The following is a 19793-nucleotide window of genomic DNA, read 5'->3' as shown; positions in this document are numbered from 1 at the left end:
GAGGAAAGACGGAGATAAGGCGTCTATACCACAAAACAGCGGCCACGAGCTGGAGGTTATCCGAGTCCACTGCTGCTCTCTCTCCTTTTCATCATTATTTACTCTAAGTTCTCTTCGTAATAAGCAAAACAAGAACAGACAGTTTGTTAATACTTAAATGGCGGTGTAAAGATAGATTAATAAGTATAGATAATTTGATAGGTTGACACATAAATAGATAAACAAATATATGGATGAATAGGCAGGTAGATATATAAATTTGATAGACAAAAAGATAGATATGCATGAGAAAATGTATATATTCCTCTATTTATCAACCCCGGTATACAGAGTGTCCCATGAGTTAAGCTACATACTTTGGCATGCGATAATTCGTCATTCTAAGTGTTAAATACCATATACAATACACATATGCAGTGTTTTGCTTCATTTGCGAGAAATTAACGTGGAAGAGTGCAGTGCGATGTGTGTAGCGTAAAATCATGTTCCTTGTAAAATCGTGTACCACCCGTACTGCATAAGCACCACTCAGGGAAAAATGTCGTACCCAGCCGGCAGTATGCCTCGAGTGAACAGTGTGCCACTCCTAGCTTTTTTCACCTAGATCTAGTTTTTTTTTTTTTTTTTGCAGTGATCTAGGTTTTTTTTTTTTTTTTTTTAAAGTCTATAAAGCTAGGTTTTCTTCTGTTAAATGCACATGTATATGTACTGTACATGTCTAAATCTATACATACACATGTATATTCACATGTGTACAAGACCTTGTTCAGTCATATGTTTGCTCCAGACAGCTTCCCACTTCTCATCCAAGTCCACCAAAGCTGGAAAACACTAGCACTTTTTCCGTCGATTAATGCGATTTCCGTTTATTTTTCAACTTTCCGCATGAATTTGTCAGATGATAGGGATCGTTTCCGTCTGCAAATTTTCCGCGTCTCCTCAACCTGCTTCAGTGCTTCTACGTGCATTGGTTCTACCACAAACCATGAACGCGACGACTAATGTTTTCTCTCTCTCTCTCTCTCTCTCTCTCTCTCTCTGAGAGATACTTTACAATCATTCCGGACCATTGTGATAAGAGACCGTCACTGTCTCAGTGAGAAAAGACTGGCCCATGAAATGCTATGGTCACACTACAGCTTTTTTCTTTACTATGACGTCCCCGACGGTCGTAGGAGAGCTGTCGCCGGCAGCAATGACGTCATTTTAACGTTTTTTTTTTTTTGCCTGTCGTAAGATGTCGTGAGTCAAGTCATACGTCAACGCGGCGATATCATACCATGTCGTAAGATGTCCTTGTTGTCACACGACATCGTAGAAGCATTACGCCAATCGAGCGCTGCATTCGACTGTCGATAAGAGAGTCACGACAAGCAAAGCCATTTATTTGATCAGGCGCACGATGACGTACGATGACGTTATAGAGAGATACGATGTCGTATGTGCTGCTAACGACATCGTTCGACATCGAACGAGTAAAAATTCGTTAAAATACTGAGTTACGACTGGTCTTTGAACATACGTCTGGCAGTAACGCACAAAAACGTTGTCGCTAGAATCATCGTGACCAGTGTGGCTGCTCGTGCGTTGTCGCCATAAAAAAAAAAAAAAAAAAAAAAAAAAAAACTAGCCCCAGTTTACCCACCAAAGACGTTGGGGCAGAGGAAGGTTATAATGGGTATGATGTCCCATCGTCGTCGCAAGATCTCTTTGGGACATCCTTAGACATCGCAAGCCCATTGGACATAAGCATGTTGAACGTTGTTTAGCAGCACGTACGACATCATATCTCTCTCTATAACGTCATTGTAAGTCATCGTACGCTTTGTTTGTCCTGACTCTACCCGACAGTCCAATGCAGCGCTCGATTGTCGTAATGCATCTATGATGTCGTGTGACAACAAGGACATCTTGTTACATCGTGCGATATCGCCGCGTTAACGTACGAATTGACTCACATTTTACGACAGGCCAAAAGCCGTTAGAATAACGTCATTGCTGCCGACGACAACCCTCCTATGACCGTCGGGGACGTCGTAGTAAAAAAAAAAAAAAAAAAAAAAAAAAAACGCTGTAGTGTGACCCCAGCATTATGGAAGACGCAGGTGAGGCAGATGACAGCCACTTGCCATGAGGGGTGGACGCCCGATGCCGCCAGCAGGCTGGGCAAGAATCAACGACATGCTTGGTGTAAACAGTTCAATAAGGATTAGCGTATTAGCTTGGCTAATCAACTTCAATCATGGATTAGGATGATTCTGCATGAATTTATTAAATTCAGTTTGCTTGGTGTGATGAAAAAAATGTTAGAACTGCTCAGTGACAGTGTGATAAGACCGCTTACAAGTGTCTTGTCTTCATCTGAACGCCGACTGTTCAATAATTCATCGAAATGACTGCCATAATTTTTTTATTAAAAATTCGCAAGAAGTAAACAGAGTACAGGAGCATTAAAATAATCAATAACATTAAATTCACAGCTCCATCACACAAAGCGTTAAGAATGGACAAACTACAAGAATCTTAATACATCAATGAACAGCTAATGGAATATGAACACTGAAGCACAATACTTAACAAACTTCATTATAGATAACTGACATGACAAATTATTGCTACACTCACAAAAAATAGTAGTATTCTCCAGGATAAAAATTATCAATATTTAAAAACAAATCAAACAACACAAGTTATGTCAACAAAATCACTGTAATTCCAATGCGGGAAGCTGACTAGAGTAATCATGGCATTATGCAGTAACATCAAATCAAAATAACAAATTACACAACACTAAGGCAATACTTCCACCCTGGCACTGAACCTGCCAACCCCACACCAAAGAAGCATTCATTTACCTCATAAGAAATATATCAAAGTTAAAGTTAATGAAAAAAAAAAAAAAAAAAATCTTACTACCATAATGATATGCAAGAAAGCCAGAAGCACTGTGCAACACTACACAGCATATCGACCGTGGGTGTTCACATTCTTCCCTGCGGCTTCCATGTGCATAATCTTAATTAGATTCAAGTCATGAGATCCTTAAGAACATTTGCTTAATGAACATGTACATACTTAAATGTAACTTAATAAGTTAAGTAAATATCAACACAAAATACATTATGGCAGTTCTTGTCCATGTATGCTTTGTGTTTTTTTTATTTTTCTCTTATGTAAATTCGAACTATATTGATTATCATTCCCAACACCTGTTGCACCACAAACCCACTAATATCTTCCATATATGACTACTAAATGAACACACTGGTTGCTGTCACTTTCATCATGGCTCATATCAGGATCCCCAACACTATCAACTAACTCTAGACATCACAACACAGGAAAGGTTTACATTTATGACTCTCTTTGACTCAGTCAGGTACTGCTTAGGATTGTAGACTGAAGTCAAATACTAATATAACACAAGCTAACTAGGGATGCTGGTCTTCAAAAGTGAAGGCCCATTAGTGTATGTCCAATATTCACACACACATATAAGTATACATGCATATATTTACACTGTTTGCAAGCTCATTGGTAATATCCTTGCCTGTCACTCAGTAAGCCGAGGGTTGCACCTCACTTAGGTCACTAAAGTTTACACGAATGAGTGAGTGGTTAATGTCCGTGTGAAGGATCTCAACATCATCCACACACCAGACAATACTCTGACAAGTTCTAAAGTCTCTCTGGGAAGGTGAAGGCTGATGAACATTATTCCAGCACACAATCCTGAAGACTGGATGAATAACAAACACATGCACACACCTCCAAAGGAACTTTGGTGCTCACACATTATTAAAAATGTTCTGACTGTCATGTTGACAGATTATTGCTCAAATTAAAGAATAGATAAAAGCAAAACTTCCCATCTAAGAAAAGTTTTACCTTGACAATCCCAAATTTTGTCCTATTTCTGACATTTCCTTACTGAGATGAAATGAAAACAGGTCATATAACAAAATGATTTATGCCATTTCATGACACAATCCTTTCCATTACAGTATCATGTACATCCCACCTTCATGAACAGAGTTCACTTAACATATGCATACAGTATGTATACATTATCAGACACCACTTCCTAGGAACTCCTCAGAAAGGATGACTGTGAAAGATGAGTTTCCTTTTATTACCTATTTGCATGTTCTAATCCTCTCATTTGCTTTCCCTTCTTTTCTCTTGTGCTTTCTACCATTCTGCCTCTATTCACAAGGGAACATTTTCTGCCATACTCACAAATACCGTTTTCCACAATTTATCCCCTGACTTGACAACCTTTAATTTTAAATTCACACTCTTGTTTCTGTCATCATCCACTCTACACACACTACAGGAACTTCTCAAGTAACTCACTTTAATTGCCTGGATCTTCAGTCTTTGTCTCTCAATTTGCACCCAATTCCTGTTATCACATAACATTAATTGATACACGACACAAGTACACTTTCAGTCACTTATTCCTTATTCACACTAGTTGCATTAATATCACACACAAGACTAATCTCCTATGAAAGACTCTTACAAGCTCTGCTCCTGGGTCTGGGCTAAAAACAATAATACTTCTTTATGACTACAATAATATATGGTATTACTTCCAATGTTTTACCTTATAACTGCAAATACCTAATGTGATGACACCAATAATAAGTCACCATAAGTCTTAAGGGTCCAGTAAATCTTCACAGCTCTTGTCACAATGAGCGTTTATGAGCAGAGTGAAAAACAATAAATAGAAACACAAACTTTCAAGAAAACAATGCAAATATACAATTCAATATTCAAATTAAGAATTAAAACCAGAATAATTACTTGAAAAATTTCCATACATACAATAAATAACATTATCATACAACACCCTTCCTTCACAATTTCAAAACACATCAAAAGGATCACATAAACTGCTTAAAACTTAGTAAGAAAATAGATTTGGATAAATAAACATTACCAGTCTCAATTAAAAATCAACTAATCTAACACACATCAAACTTCCTGAGTCCATTCACTATTAGACAGATCTCAGCTACCCTGGTCACACTCAGTCCTCACACTTGAGCCATGTATCTTAACGATTAAGAAATTGCTTACTACTCCCTCACCTCCACTCCTAAAGCGACACACTACATACATTAATGAGTCCATAACAACACCTTATATCATTCATTGAGCCTAAAAGTATACCTACATTCCCTTTAGTTGAAAAATTCACCACAACTCTCTTAGCTGCCTTACTTTTACTCTTTTCCTTCACCTCCACCTTCTTACTTAAACTTGATCTTGTGTAGTTTGAGCTTAAATCCGAGGAGATCTGAGAGGACGCCAGAGCACGCTGAGAGAACCACCAGCTTTGTCACATTGTAGAGAAGTGGATTAGCTGACAGACCTGAAATCTTGAAAGGTGATTCAAGCTCCTGAAAAAAAGAGAAATATATGTAGATTCTCTGAAAAATACAAATAACCACAAACACACCACATAGTGTAGTGGTTGGCACACTTGGCTCACTGTCAAGAAGGCCTGGATTTGAGTCCTGGGCGCAGCAAGGCAAATGGGCAAGTCTCTTAATGCATAATTCCTATTCACCTAGCAGTAAGTAGGTACAGTATGTAATCTGAAGAATCATGGTCTCGCTGTCCTATTGTGTGGTGTGTGAGTGGTCACAGTTCTACCTGAAGGTTAGTCAGTATTAGCTCTGAGCTCTTTCCATAGGGGAACCATGACTGCTGTGGTTAGTGAGACCTGACAGGGTAATAAAATTAATCCCACTCACGATATAAAATATGACTAAAGTGTTCAAAGCAAAATGTCAAACCTTGAGTAAAACAGACACCAGCTTGAGCACATTGTTTGCCAGGGTGAGTTCATCCTTTTTCTGTGGCTTCTGCTCCATGTGCAAGTACATGTTGATCTGCTCTGTGATCAGGACAGACAAGCTGGAGTACTTCTTGTTGATCATGGCACCCAGTGTCATAAAACGAATCAGGTAGATGCCAATGGCAAAGCACCTACAGAAACCAAAGGAAAGGAGGGATTATTGAATATCAATATGCTAAGCACTTTTGCATATATGGATGAGATACACACATTCTTTGTAATGCAGTGTGTTTCCAGCCTATTCTTTCTCTATGGTTGAGTACACTAGCTCAGCACCTTGCCCTGTTTTGCCTCCAGCACTCACCACAGGAACAGTTCAATGCTGTACATGGAGTTCTGGAGCTTCTCATCTTCTCTTAGCAGCTCAAAGCACAAGTAGCAGACCAGTAAGAGTGTGAGGGCAAAGGTGGCAGACACTATCACATCTACTGATCTCTGAGGGCCACGTTTCTGTGGAATGATTTACACAAAATTTTCACCTTTCTGTCTTTGAGAGGCTTAAAGTTAAAATCAGAAGTCAACACTTGTCCAATTTGTTTACACTTGTTTTACATCTGCCACTTGTCAGAAACAAAATTGCAACAAAATATGTATCTTGGCACTATTCATGACTGTTAATCCTAACATAGCAGTGTCTGCCAGCCTGTGTAGCAGCTGGAGCCACACTCACCCTCAGGCAGGAGCGCACTGACAGCCACGTCTTGATGTTGTGAACTTTGTTGAGGCGGAAATGTGGCAGATCGTACTTTCTGAAACATGCAGACAAGTTACAATGTGTCACTCTACTCTGTGCTGCACAGAAATTAACTTTCTTGTTATGTAATATGTGTACTGGCCAGGAATTACAAAAACATATCATTCACTCATTATTATTGACAACATGAATGAAGTAGTAACCTGACCTGGCACGGCGGGCAGAGGTCAGGTAACAGAAGTGTTTGGCATAGAGAAACCGCTGCTTGAAAGTGCGTTCTGCCACAGAGAGCAGAAAGAAAAACCCCGAGGCAAGAAGGAACCGATTGATGCAGCTCAGTAGAATCACTGATGATGCCCTGGACATAAGAATTACTATTAAACATGGAACTTCAGAAAAGCAAACAAACAAACAAACTAACACACATACTACACCAAACACTCTTAGTAATACTGCATTCTTAGAGTTTCCTTATGCTTGTCTGCACTTAATTATTAATAGAATCAGACTTCCAACACTGAAGTAAAGAAAAAATTGAGTAGAGAAGGTAGCAGACAAAGGTGACAGACCCAGGAATACTTTACTTTTCTAACCTTCAGCCTGAGATTTGTCAACTACCTTCACTACTCAACTGTCCATAAAACTCTATCAAAGAAACATTTCTTAATCAACAAAGCCTCAACAAAATCCAGAAACAAGTTGTCAAATGGAGCACATCTGAATATTCCCAAACACACAGGAGATACTTGTGACAGAGAGGAAGCAAAGAGAAGCAGACCCACCAGGCACTGCTCCCAAAGAGGTCTGAGAGTAGGGTCTTGAAGGCATGAGATAGAGCGTTTGGCCAGTCCTGGGAATCCTGCGTGACTAGTGCATCAAGAAGGGTCACCAACGCACCATAGTTAAGTCGGCACAAACTGGGTACCAGGGCAATCACTATGGCCATGGTCAGTCCTGCAGAGGGAAAGCATTGAATGATATGAAATGTTAACAGACAACATAGTCTACTTCTAAGTAAGAAGGAAAGATATCATTACCATGATGATTTACTCCTTTATTTTGCTTATTTTTCTTATGTAAGAAGGAAAATCTGGCCATAAACTATTCAACAAAAAGGCTTACTTAGATGCCAGTCCCCAGCAAGTCCAAGAGGGTGAGCCAAAAGAAAGGGATAAATGTTCTGAAACCTTCCTCTGTTATGAGTTCACGTTATAGGAAAATGAAAATACAGAAGTAGGTAGGGAGATCCAGAGTTTATTGTGATAATGCCCACCTATCAGTAAGAAGTGATAAAGAACAAGTAGATAACAAAATACGTACTGTAACTCTGCCGCAAACTCACCAAATTGAAGATACACGGTGGTGTGGCGGAGGCTGTCAACCTTGGAAATGACAGCTGAGGAGATGTCCAGCACTGAAAGGTCCACTTTTTTCACTTCCACACCCTCAAAGATCTTGCAGCTCACTGGGGCAGAAAAAAAACATAAATAATGAAAGATTTAAATAGTACTGAATGCTGATCCTGTTTGAAAGTATATGGAAGTACAGAGGATTGATAACAGGATAAAAGTATCAAAAAAGTTTAGCTCATAACTACATTTCCATTCTAAATAAGATAATTAGAATGGCAATGGAAGAAAGGACACTGGGATAAAGACAGCATCACAAACAACAGTACTAAAGAATGTGGCCACAGAACATACACATTTACAATATAAAACACCTGGATACATACAAACTACACATCACAATAACTCAACACACCTTTCACCGACACATTTGGGGTGGCAGTGATGATGGCAGCTGGTGACCCTTGAATATTCCAATCAAGAGTCTCGGGCCGCAAGAAACCCGGAGGCTGTGAGGAGCGTGGCCCGTCCTCTTGGTCGTCCCAGCCGCCTTCACTGTCACTGCTATAGCTCAGGTCATCACTGTTTGTGGTGATGCCAGTCCATTCAAACTCAGAGTGCTGTAATATGAGGGGTTCTATTATTTCTATCTTAGCTTTTTGTTGAATGATTTATACAAAGGGTTCTATTATTTCTATCTCGGTTATTGTTGTATAATTTGCCGTGTGATTTGTAAGAGGGATTCTATTTTTCTTATCTTAGGTTATTGTTCCATGATTTGTACACCTAACCAACATATTTAAACAGAATTATGAGGTTGATCTACACTCAGAGTGCTGTAATATGACAGTTACTGTTGTATCTATTGTTGCATGATTTGTACATGAAAAGGAAAGGAGGAAAGAATACAAAGAATTATAACCAGTCACACACTTTTATTCCTCTAGATTTAAGCAGAATAGTGAAATCAATTTGTATATGGGAGTCCTGCATTCATAAATTAGAACAATGACCTAAATTAGTCTGTTCAAACTTTAGCATTCACATATTGCAATTTTCCTAAACCAGAAAGAAGAGAAATGGATGCAAGTTTAATGAAAGCATGAAGGGCGATTGAAAATAGCTAAAATTTGAAAGAATACATGCAAGAAAAACTCTCCTTCATACACATCTCTAAGTTCATTTGCTAACACTCCCTTTCTTTCAAATATAATACTATCTGAGAGGAGTGTCAGCCTTACCTTGCTTTTGGAGTACTGGGAGGTGGGGCTCTGCTCACCGTCACTCTCACATGAGGAGTTACAAGAACTCCTCTCAACAGACACAGGGAACTTCTGTGGGGAGCAGTGGTGGTTATGGGGTTGGTGGTGGGGATGGTTATGGTGGTGGTGATGATGGTGGTGGCTGGCAACACTAGCCTCAGTCAGCTGTTAAGACAGAGGTATAGGTGTAGGTACCATCAAGGTGTTAAAAAATCATGGTATGCAATAACTTCACACATACACAAAATGTAAAAAAAATGGCAAAGAGTAAGTTACTGTTATTGAAGCGATAAAACATACCTTTTGTATGATTGTGAAGTCATAAAAAACACAACTAGCAACCATAATGCACATACGGTCATGGTCAAAAGGAAAGTAACCAACAGCACTCGCCTCCACTATGCCTCACAATGTGTCTCACTCTGAACTCTAAAGACTTATGATATCAGGACCACAAGTGTGAAGGACAAGGTGGTGAGTGTATGGTGCTTTGGTGGGCTTGCTGGCCTGATATCAAAGCAGATAGATAGGTAGGTAGATAGGCAGACAGATAGATAGATAGATAGAAAAAAGTGCTATGATCTGCAAACAAACTCTTTATGAAACTTGACAAGCGATGGATATTCAACAGATCAGAGGACTTACATTTGAGGGGAAACACTAAGTAGTGGAAATGAAAGAATTACATTAACCAAACTTCTGACCATGATTATAACTCCACACATTGAAAAATCATTTCAACCGAACAAGCTTCCTGTCACCTCACCTTGGCACCACAACAGGAATATGCTGGTGGTGGGTGGTGGTTGTGGCACCTGGTCATTCCCCTCCATCTCTCAGCATAAAGTGCCTCCTCCCCCTCCCCACTTTCATCATGCTGACAGACCTTCCTACAGTGTCCTCTGTGCCTCACACTGGGCAGGGGAAGCTTCAGGTGTTTATCAGTTACTGTTCTTTCATCCCTGGCAGTCTCTGTTGTTCCTTCTAGTCCGCTGTCGCCCTCATCACCCTCTGTGGCAAGCTGAGATGGAGATATGACTGTCTGGGTGTCCTCATTCTCTGACTGACTGGTGTAGCTTGGGTTGGGTGAAGATTTGGCTGAGAGGCTTGAGAAGAACTTGCCATCCTCAGGCCCTCCACTGTGGATGTCTGGGCTGCGGTCAGAGGAGGAGGAGGTGGTAGTCCCCTGCTCCTCAACTTCCCCTCCACCTTCTCCTCGAGCCTTGAAAATGATGATCTGTGGCTGCACATCAGGGCTGGTGGAGGATGAGGCAGGGGACACACAGTTCTCTGATGCTGAGCGAGGTCGAGGAGGGTGAGGTTCCTCCCCTCGTGGCTCCTCTGAGTGAGATCTGAATTAACAAAATATTAGTTACTTTAAAACATTAATATAAAAGTATATGTACAGAAAAAATTTGAGAGCATTTTTTTTTTTTTTACGTTAAGGCCTATAGCGCCTGTAGGCACACTTGGAAGCGCTGTTCAGCTTCTGCCCATTAATGGCGCAGGCAATTTTATTTATAGCGGTACCCATATTAGGGCCCATATCACTGCCCAAGCTCATCTTGGGTGTAACCACCTAGAGCCTGGGTATCATGGTGACATGTAGGTAACTTTAAACCACTCGACAAATGGCAAAGTGTTTAAGGCTGTACGTGGTGGGATTCGAACCTATGCGTGGACGTCTGCCCGATCCCACGCTCACCACCTTATCCACTATGCCACCGCCTCCCTATTTGCTTTTTTCAAACTCAAAAGAGGACTATCTTAATCATGAACTGCTCTTGGCAGCCAGAAACTACAATCTGGCAAGCCATCAATAGAAAAACAAGGCTGATTTAGGCAAGAATGCATGAAACTTTCAAAATAATGACAAATGTATTTATCATCTCTATTCACTACCTAAAGACACAAAAATCAATAAACCAATTCAACTACTTACATGGATATTTTTCACATACAAGAGGAAAGTCAAGAGATATTACCTGAAGTTTTTTAGAGATCTTGTCTTGACTGGAGTTGTACTTTTCTTAATGAAGCCACTTGTCAGCTTGGCCACGTCACGTTTCCAGCAGTCACACACAACATTCTTACCTGCCATGGAATAAATAAACAAAAGAAGGTAAAGACAAGAGTGATTTATATCATAAATCCTCATGAAATAAAGATGGAGTTGGTGATAACACGTCTACAGGCTCACCCACCTCTTCCTGACATAGCCACACTTCTCCTTACAAGTCTGGCCGTCCTGCGTCCCACACCACACCGCACGCTGAGACACCTGGCACTGTGACTGGGGGAAGAAGGACCCCCTGGATGCCGTGTACATACTATCTGAGAGTGGATGATGCTCAACATAACCAGTGCCACTGCTGGCAGGACAGCCTCTGACACTGACAGGTCCTGTGGGAGAGATAATATTGTTAGAGTGAATGTGTTCGGGAATCACATAAATATAAGCAAATTATGTATGTGTAAATGTTCCATTGCTATTGAAAGCTTGAGGTACAGACTTGTTATAGCATGCTCACAATATGTTACTAGGATGAAGTCCAACTTTCTGGATTAAAACCAAGGAATACTGCCTAATAAACAATACATCTGGATATTTCAACCATTTATTGTCTGTAAGAGGTCTGTAACTCACTCTCCTGCTTCAACCCACCCACCTTCATGAGGTGTTCATCATTGCGGTTGACTAGCACCACTGCACTGCAGTACACAATAGAGCAGTAAATGAACAGCACAACCAGGAATCCGCAGAAGGATGTCTCACGTACCCACCAGTGGGGATACAGCGGCAGCAGAGCAATGCGAGCGATGCCATGCAAGCCTGCCAGCCACAGGCCTGAGTGTGGCTTGGCCTTGGGGAAAGTAGAACCTGAGGACAAGATGTACCATCTCAATACCCAGCAGTATTAAACTTCTAATTAACTTTTAATTATATGTTACCATCTTGTGTCTGTATAATTCAATTTCTGCACAAACCCTTCATCAAAGGCAATAACTTGACAGCCAAAGAAAGGCACAAGAAGATATCCTGACAAACACACACACACACACACACACACACACCACATAGTGTAGTGGTTAGCACGCTCGACTCACAATCGAGAGAGCCGGGTTCGAGTCCAGGGACAGAGAGGCAAATGGGCAAGCCTCTTAATGTGTGGCCCCTGTTCACCTAGCAGTAAATAGGTACAGGATGTAACTTGAGGGGTTGTGGCCTCCCTTTCCCGGTGTGTGGAGTGTGTTGTGGTCTCAGTCCTACCCAAAGATCGGTCTATGAGCTCTGAGCTCGCTCCGTAATGAGCAAAACTGGCTGGGTGACCAGCAGACGACCGAGGTGAATCACACGCACACACGCACACGCACACACACAACACACCTCTAACTAAGTCGACATCAATAAACTCTGTCTTGGGATTGGCAGTCTTGCGTGGTGTGTAGGAGAGTCCCTGAAGGATGCGCTGTTCCACAGTTGTCTCCCAGGACTGTTTGTCGTAGAGGCTGATGCGCCCTTGGTACCAGCCCAGAGCAGACTCCAGTACCATCCTGTTTGGGCACAGTTTGAGGTGAGTACATGCAGAAGGGCAGGTGTTTGTTGTACATATGTTGTACAGGATATGACGAAATTAACCAAATGGTCTAGGAACATATCTGACAGACTAGTACTGACTGCCAGTGTTAGTACTATTGAGAAAACTTGAAGATGGAATTCCTAGATGAGACTTATGTCCTGTGGAAATTGACAGTGCTTGATTTCCTTCTGTATTAACATCACATCAGAGAAGCATGCACTGTAACAAAGCAATCCTACTCAGCACTGCACCGTGAACTAAAAGAAATGTTGCCTCACATTATGATGGGTGGCACAGCATTCCTTGCCAGTTGTGCCCAACTGGCTTTCTTCAGCATGTTGATCAAGATCAATACAAATAAGATGATAAGACAAAAAAATATCTGTTAATTTTCTTCAGGCTGAAAAGGGTAGTAGTAATCTTCTGGCAATCTAGGTATGGAAATTATTACAAAAGAAGGTTACAGAGCATGAGTGTTATCTTGGCTTGATAAGATTGTAGATAAGAAACAATAGCCCTTCTTCAGTATTCCATGGTCAAGCATGGCATACATACACAACTGACTCTGACTCTCTCGCAGGGTAAGAAACCAGCGTTTGCCATAATGCACAACTACCAGCCACAAACAACCACTTCACATGCACGTGCACACACACACACACACACACACACACACACACACACACACACACACAAGTGTGAAGAAATACAGTTTTCCACACAGAACTGTTGAAGCTTAGAATGCATAAGACAGAGAAGTGACCGAAGTGACAAGATGAAGTTGGATAATTTTTGGGATGACAGAGATGGGACAGCACAAGCATAGCTCCCCTCCCATATGTTACAACTAGGTAAACACACACACACACACACACACACACACACACACACACACACACACACACACACACACACACACACACACACACCCGGTAGCTCAGTGGTTAGAGCGCTGGCTTCACAAGCCAGAGGACCGGGGTTCGATTCCCCAGCCGAGTGGAGATATTTGGGTGTGTCTCCTTTCACGTGTAGCCCCTGTTCACCTAGCAGTGAGTAGGTATGGGATGTAAATCGAGGAGTTGTGACCTTGTTGTCTCAGTGTGTGGTGTGTGCCTGGTCTCAGGTCTATCCGAAGATCGGAAATAATGAGCTCTGAGCTCGTTCTCGTCAGAGACTGCAGCAGATCAAACAGTGAATTACACACACACACACACACACACACACACACACACACACACACACACACACACACACACACACACACACACACACACACACTAAGAAATGCCATGTAATGGAAATGGGTAAAAGTAATAGAAGACCTACATGGGAATATAAAATGGGAGAAGAGATTATAATGAAAAGAAGAGAAGAGAAAGACCTGGGAGTGTCTTTCTGACTCCAGAAAGACATACAGATGGATTATTTGCTTCAACATACAAGACACTAACGAAAATCAGGGTAGCATTCAATTACATGGATAATGATGAAAAAGATAATAACCACTATGATAAGACCTAGACTAGAATATGCAGCAGTGGTATGGTTGTCATATAGACAGAAAGATATCAAGAAACTAGAAAGGATACAAAGGGCTACTACAAAGATGGTCCCTGAAATAAAAGATCTTCCCTATGAAGAAAGACTGAAGGAGATGGAGCTACCAACTTTGAAAGATAGACGGGAAAGAGGAGACTTAATAACGATGTATAAGTTAGTAAACCATATGGAGAAGATAGATAGACAAGGCCTGGTAACACTGACGGAGCAGGGAGACAGACAAACAAGAAGACATTCCAAGAAAATCATGAGAAGTCAGTGTCATAGGAATATCAAGAAGTTCAGTTTTCCACATAGGACAGTAGACATCTGGAATGGATTAAGTGATTGTAACAGCAGAAAGTGTGAGCAAATTTAAGGAGAAGTTAGATAAATGTAGATATGGAGACAGGTCACTATGAGCCCTGCTCGAACCCTGTAACATACAACTTGGTAAATACACATATACACACACACACACACACACACACACACACAAGGCAAAAGGCAAATGGGTAAGCCTCTTAATGTGTAGCCCCTGTTCATGTAGCAGTAAATAGGTACGGGATGTAACTCGAGGGGTTGTGGCCTCACTTTCCCGGTGTGTGGAGTGTGTGTTGTGGTCTAAGTCCTACCTGAAGATCGGTCTATGAGCTCTGAACTCGCTCCGTAATGGGGGAAGACTGGCTGGGTGACCAGCAGGTGACTGTGGTGAATTACACACACACACACACACACACACACACACACACACACACACACACACACGTAGTGCAGGGGTTAGCATATTTGACTCAAAACCGAGAAGGCCCAGGTTCGAGTCCAGGGTGTGGTGAGGCAAATGGGCAAGCCTCTTAATGTGTAGTCCCTATTCACCTAGTAGTAAGTAGGTCCAGGATGTAATTGAAGGGCTTGTGGCTTTACTCTCCCGGTGTGTGGTCTTAGTCCTACTCGAGGATTGGTCTACGAGCTCTGAGCTTGCTCCGTAATGGGGAAGGGTGGCTGGGTGACCAGCAAATGACCATGAATACACGCACACACACATATACAAGCATTACCTTGCACCTCAGTCTTCAAAGGTGGCAAGGATACAGTACTGCCCCTCAATGACCCCAATGTGTACCTGTCACTTGCACACTACACATACCTCCCATAAAGCCACAATACCACATCTGGCTCACCTCTGCTGCATCATAATGGAACTCTTCTTTCTGGCACCTAATCTGTTCAGCTCATTGAAAAGTTTACATTTTCACAGATCTGGCACCTTGCAAGCCTGGCTCTATTCAAGCATCACTGGTAAATAGTCATGCTTAGTATAACCTTGCTCTTTAGTGAAAGCCAATGTTACCCTGTGCCAACAAACAAACTTAAAGATTATCTTATCCTGACAGAAAAAAAAAAAACTGGCATCCAGGAAGGCTGTTCACTATTTTTTTTTTTTTTTTTATTTCTGCTGCACACTAAAGCTTACCTGGTGACTAGCATTACAGGTGTCACCAGGGGGGTCCCCAATCTTCCCTGCCTACTGGCAGTGCCCTAAATAAGCCATCAGTACCACATAGGCAGGAAGACACCAGGTCAAGCTGTTGATACTCTAACAACCACAAACCTTACCCCTAGAGACTTCCTGATACGATAATAAGTTTGACCTTCAGTTTATTCTACTGATAGGATGTTCATGATAAGATAAGCTGATCCTGCATCTTTTCACATTTACAGACTAGTATCACAAAGTCAGGGCCATTTCTAGCTTTGTGGGGGCCCTAGGCAAGATGATGGGGGGCCCTAGATTTCAATTTTTCGTCGGAGCCTCTGGATGACTTAGGAAATTTAAATTTTCCAAGCTACCCGGGGGGGCCCCCTGGTGGCTTGGGGGCCCTAGGCAATCGCCTTGTCCGCCTATAGCTAGAAAAAGCCCTGCACACAGTAGTCATGAATCACGCTGATACGTATCATACCAGACTGAGGATGTGGCAAAGATTTACTCCACTATTCCCAACACTGACGGGAACACCAAGGCAAAATAAATCATGGAGCGTTTTCTTAGGCTATGTATTAGTTTACTCAGTTTCCTTCTCACGGACCAACAATATATTCATGTCAATTTTACTTATACGGCCCCGAATACCTCGTCATCACCTGTATATTCCTGAGAGGCCGCCGTGTTGGTTCAAAATTCGATAAACAATAACATCATCTCAGCCTCCAAGCCAACCTGAGCCTTATTGTCTGTCTAGAGGTAGCGGGGTCATATTATTTACCTTCTTGTTTCTATTATTGTTGGTTAGAGAGAGAGAGAGAGAGAGAGAGAGAGATGCTGATTCTGAAGCTTATCATTATTATTGTAATATTTTTCAAATGTGAAAGGATGCCTGGCTTACTTCAATAAAAGTCTAAAAGAAATAAAAGAAATACAGAAGCAGGCAGGGAGTTCAGCAGGAGTGTACCAGAAAAAATGATGAAAGATTGAGAATACTCTGGTCAACTCTTGCACTTAACCATTAATGCCCCCAACACCCACACCCCGGCACCCAACACAGTCTTGTCACTACCCATCCATGCCACCTTAACTGGTTAATATTTCCATTTCTATTTGAAGACAGATAAATAAGCAGATGGTGTGATAGATTGATAGATAGATAAACAAGTAGATGGATGGGTACCTAGGTAGATAAATAAATAAAGACAGATTCGGAGATATATAATTGATAAACAAGAAGACAGATATGCATGAGAAAATGTATGTATTCATCTACTTATTATTAATTCACTCTGGTATATTGTCATATATCAAGAATAGAGACAATGGAAATAGAGAATTAAAGAAATATCATAGTTTACCTTTCAGATACCTAGTTTTTCTTCTTTCCCGCGGGAAATTCAAGTACTCGCTGCAAAAGAAGATATCATTTAATAGCTGCTTGGCCAAATAACCATAGCTGGACACGATAACGAAAAGGAAGATGTCACAATAACCAATAAATCAATATATTGAATTTGTATATCTTATCAATAATAGATATAGTAATAGAGAGATTTTGTACTATAAACACTGCCATCACAGACAGTGGTGGTAGTGGGGAAGGGATGTTCAAGTGTTTGGTTTGTTGTCTGTTCAGTCTTACCACACAACCAGACACAGCTGCATACAGCTATAAATACAAAAAATACAATCAAATATACCCAAAACACTCGTATACACACTCAAAACCACCCAGAACCAACCAAAATACCAAACACACGTATATTTTGCATACTGTTACGACGCCCGTCCTCACAGCCTCCACAACCGTGACAGGAACTCGACCATTTATCACTGCGGTTGTCCAGAAGACAAGGGATAGGGCAGGTAACACACACGGGAAAACAAAGGCGTAGAGCCATTGGCAAGAGCGAGGCACGAACACAGATAACGCAGCAGTACCAAGCTGCGCCAGGGTTTCTGGTTGACTCACAGACACAGAGGCAGGATAGTGATACACTGGACACAAAAAAAAAAAAAAAAAAAAAAAAAAAAAAAAAAAATAAATAAATAAATAGATAAATAAATAAATAAATAAACAAAAGCGAAAGATCATTCAATTAACAACAAACCGGCTGCTGCTCAAAAGAAGAAGAAGAAGAAAAAAAAAAAACCACTAATAACGTGCAATACAAAGCAAGACGGTTAGCCCGTCGCCTTTTACTCTCCGACTTTATTTCATTCATTTCACCCTCACTATACTTCCACTCTCTAAATCTTCTTTCCCCCTACCTATTCTATCCCTCAACAAACAAGCAAGCAAGCAAGACTCTTTATCCGCCCAGCGCCCATCCACTTGTGACTTCAGGCAGGCCAGCGCGGTGAGTCCCCTGCTTGTAGCCACCACCAATGTTGCCATCCTCGAAGCATTGCCACCGCCATTTTCACTTCCTAGGCCGCCGCAACAATACGAACAAGTGGGAATAAGACAAGACAAGTGTAAACTAGTAGTACAAGCCGTCAATGTAACATTAACACCTTCACCACAACCCTCCATAGTGCCTCATTTTCATCTATTTAAAGTATTTATAAGGGCATTGATTTGTTTTTGTTTTCTTTACATATGAGAGTGAAATTAGTTCGAAATTACCCAGATATTGGAAAAGAAAACGAGGTAAACGAGCAGAATAGAGATAAATCGTCACTATTATCAACTGTTATTTGCTTCTTTCACTTCTGTAAGCCAAACATGTCTCAGAATGGAGCCAGTGTAACATTTCATATCCCGTCGTCAAATGTTACCGTTATGGCTTAATTTTGTTGTTATGAAGTCTTTGCCCAGGGGTGGGTGGCAAGGCCCATCCTCCTCCTTTGTTGTAATTATTTATTAATTCAACAATAAATGTATCAATCAATCAATCAATCAGAATAAAGGCAACATGGCGGCTGCCTTTCCCATTTATGTTACCCACCGTGGTCCCTGGCGCCCTGCCCCAGCCAGCAGGTTCCAATACTTTTTTTCATATATTTCCTAACAGTAATGTTACTCTTCCATGGTATGTTTTTATTACTTCTATAAATATTTCATTGTGTTTGAAGTGTGTTCCGCGCCTTTGTTCGGTAAGTATCTAGGATTTAATGTTGTTTTATGGCGCAAGTGTGAGCCAGCTCAACTGTCAAAATTTTCGATTTTCCGTATGGAAATTTTAAAATTTTAAGCTATAGTTGGGCCTTTATGATATCAAAGAATTACCTATGCTCTTTTAACTGTGATATCAACCCACTGAGTCAAATATGTGGTGTCTGAAAGGGTGTTTACTCCTATTAAATGTAAATTTTAAATTTTGTATTTTAATTGTTTACGTTCCTTTGCTTCACAGTCTAACTTGTTGTAGAATGCCCTGAAAGATAGCTCAGACTCTGCGAAAAGTGTTAAAATACTGGCAGAATGAAAATGACTAGACTTTACAAGAGTTTTCAATGACTAAATTCTAATGGTTTTGTTTCACATAAATATCTTTTCATTCATTCACTTCTGGTTTCAAATTTGTGTTGGGTGCTTGAGAAGAGAGTTCATACTGTCTAATATATTTTGAAAGAAGTATCAAATCGAAATGGTTGGACGTTTTAGGAGTTTTATAAGTGAAAATATTTTTATGCTTTTAACATACTTAACTTGCACAATTCTTCAAAACTATTTAGTCAGGAGATGTTTTGATGTTGTGGATATTAGTAAGGTTTCTCTCAAGTCATAAAATATCAAGCATTCGGCCGTGGCTTCGTTATTTCTATAGGTATATATTTTTAAAAATCATTTACGTAATTTTGCCGAGTCAGCGCTGTTCGCGCTCTCCCTGATGACTTCACAGCCAAGGCAGTGACTCATCATAACTCAGGGGAGGCATCTCTCTTCTAACACCAACAGCTCGTGAATATTTTGCGTAATATCTAGTGTTTTCTAAGCGGGTTTTTTTTTTATGTATAACTAGGCTCTGGTGTGTAGATGGAAGCAGTAGAAGGAAGAAGAAAGG

General features: G+C 40.9%; 1 protein-coding gene across 6 annotated transcripts; it reads right to left on the bottom strand.

Annotated features, from left to right (window-relative positions):
* Positions 1-2393: 2393 nt before the first annotated feature.
* Positions 2394-16564, bottom strand: LOC123510557 (protein PHTF2-like). 6 transcript variants are annotated; one of them, XM_045265827.1, is made up of 15 exons: positions 16440-16564; positions 12566-12732; positions 11847-12058; positions 11382-11580; positions 11163-11271; positions 9944-10529; positions 9157-9342; positions 8331-8535; positions 7909-8031; positions 7349-7520; positions 6775-6924; positions 6543-6621; positions 6177-6322; positions 5811-6003; positions 2394-5411 (listed from the first exon to the last, which is right to left on the bottom strand). In XM_045265827.1, exons 2-15 carry the CDS (start codon positions 12729-12731, stop codon positions 5262-5264), a joined length of 2676 nt encoding a protein of 891 aa, XP_045121762.1. In that variant the 5' UTR covers position 12732; positions 16440-16564; the 3' UTR covers positions 2394-5261. The 6 variants fall into 6 exon arrangements, with proteins under 6 accessions (XP_045121762.1, XP_045121761.1, XP_045121765.1 ...); XM_045265826.1 differs by having other exon boundaries at positions 16429-16516; XM_045265830.1 differs by lacking the exon at positions 16440-16564 and adding an exon at positions 13037-13595 and having other exon boundaries at positions 9157-9249.
* Between the last annotated feature and the right edge of the window lie 3229 nt (positions 16565-19793).

This window comes from Portunus trituberculatus, chromosome 29 (genome assembly GCF_017591435.1).
Source record: "Portunus trituberculatus isolate SZX2019 chromosome 29, ASM1759143v1, whole genome shotgun sequence".
In the NCBI taxonomy this organism is placed as follows: Eukaryota; Metazoa; Arthropoda; class Malacostraca; order Decapoda; family Portunidae; genus Portunus; species Portunus trituberculatus.
Note: the sequence above shows the minus strand (reverse complement) of the source record. Positions and strands in the feature narration are given on the sequence as shown.

Bases quoted from the DNA above. Each gene is read 5' to 3' on its own strand.
- LOC123510557 (XM_045265825.1), bottom strand. From the start codon at position 13,095: ATGCTGAAGAAAGCCAGTTGGGCACAACTGGCAAGGAATGCTGTGCCA. The intron at 10,530-11,162 runs GTAATATCTCTT...TTGTTAATTCAG, and splicing joins AGATCTCTAAAAAACTTCAG to ATCTCACTCAGAGGAGCCAC. The intron at 5,412-5,810 runs GTTTGACATTTT...TCTTTTTTTCAG, and splicing joins TGGTGTCTGTTTTACTCAAG to GAGCTTGAATCACCTTTCAA.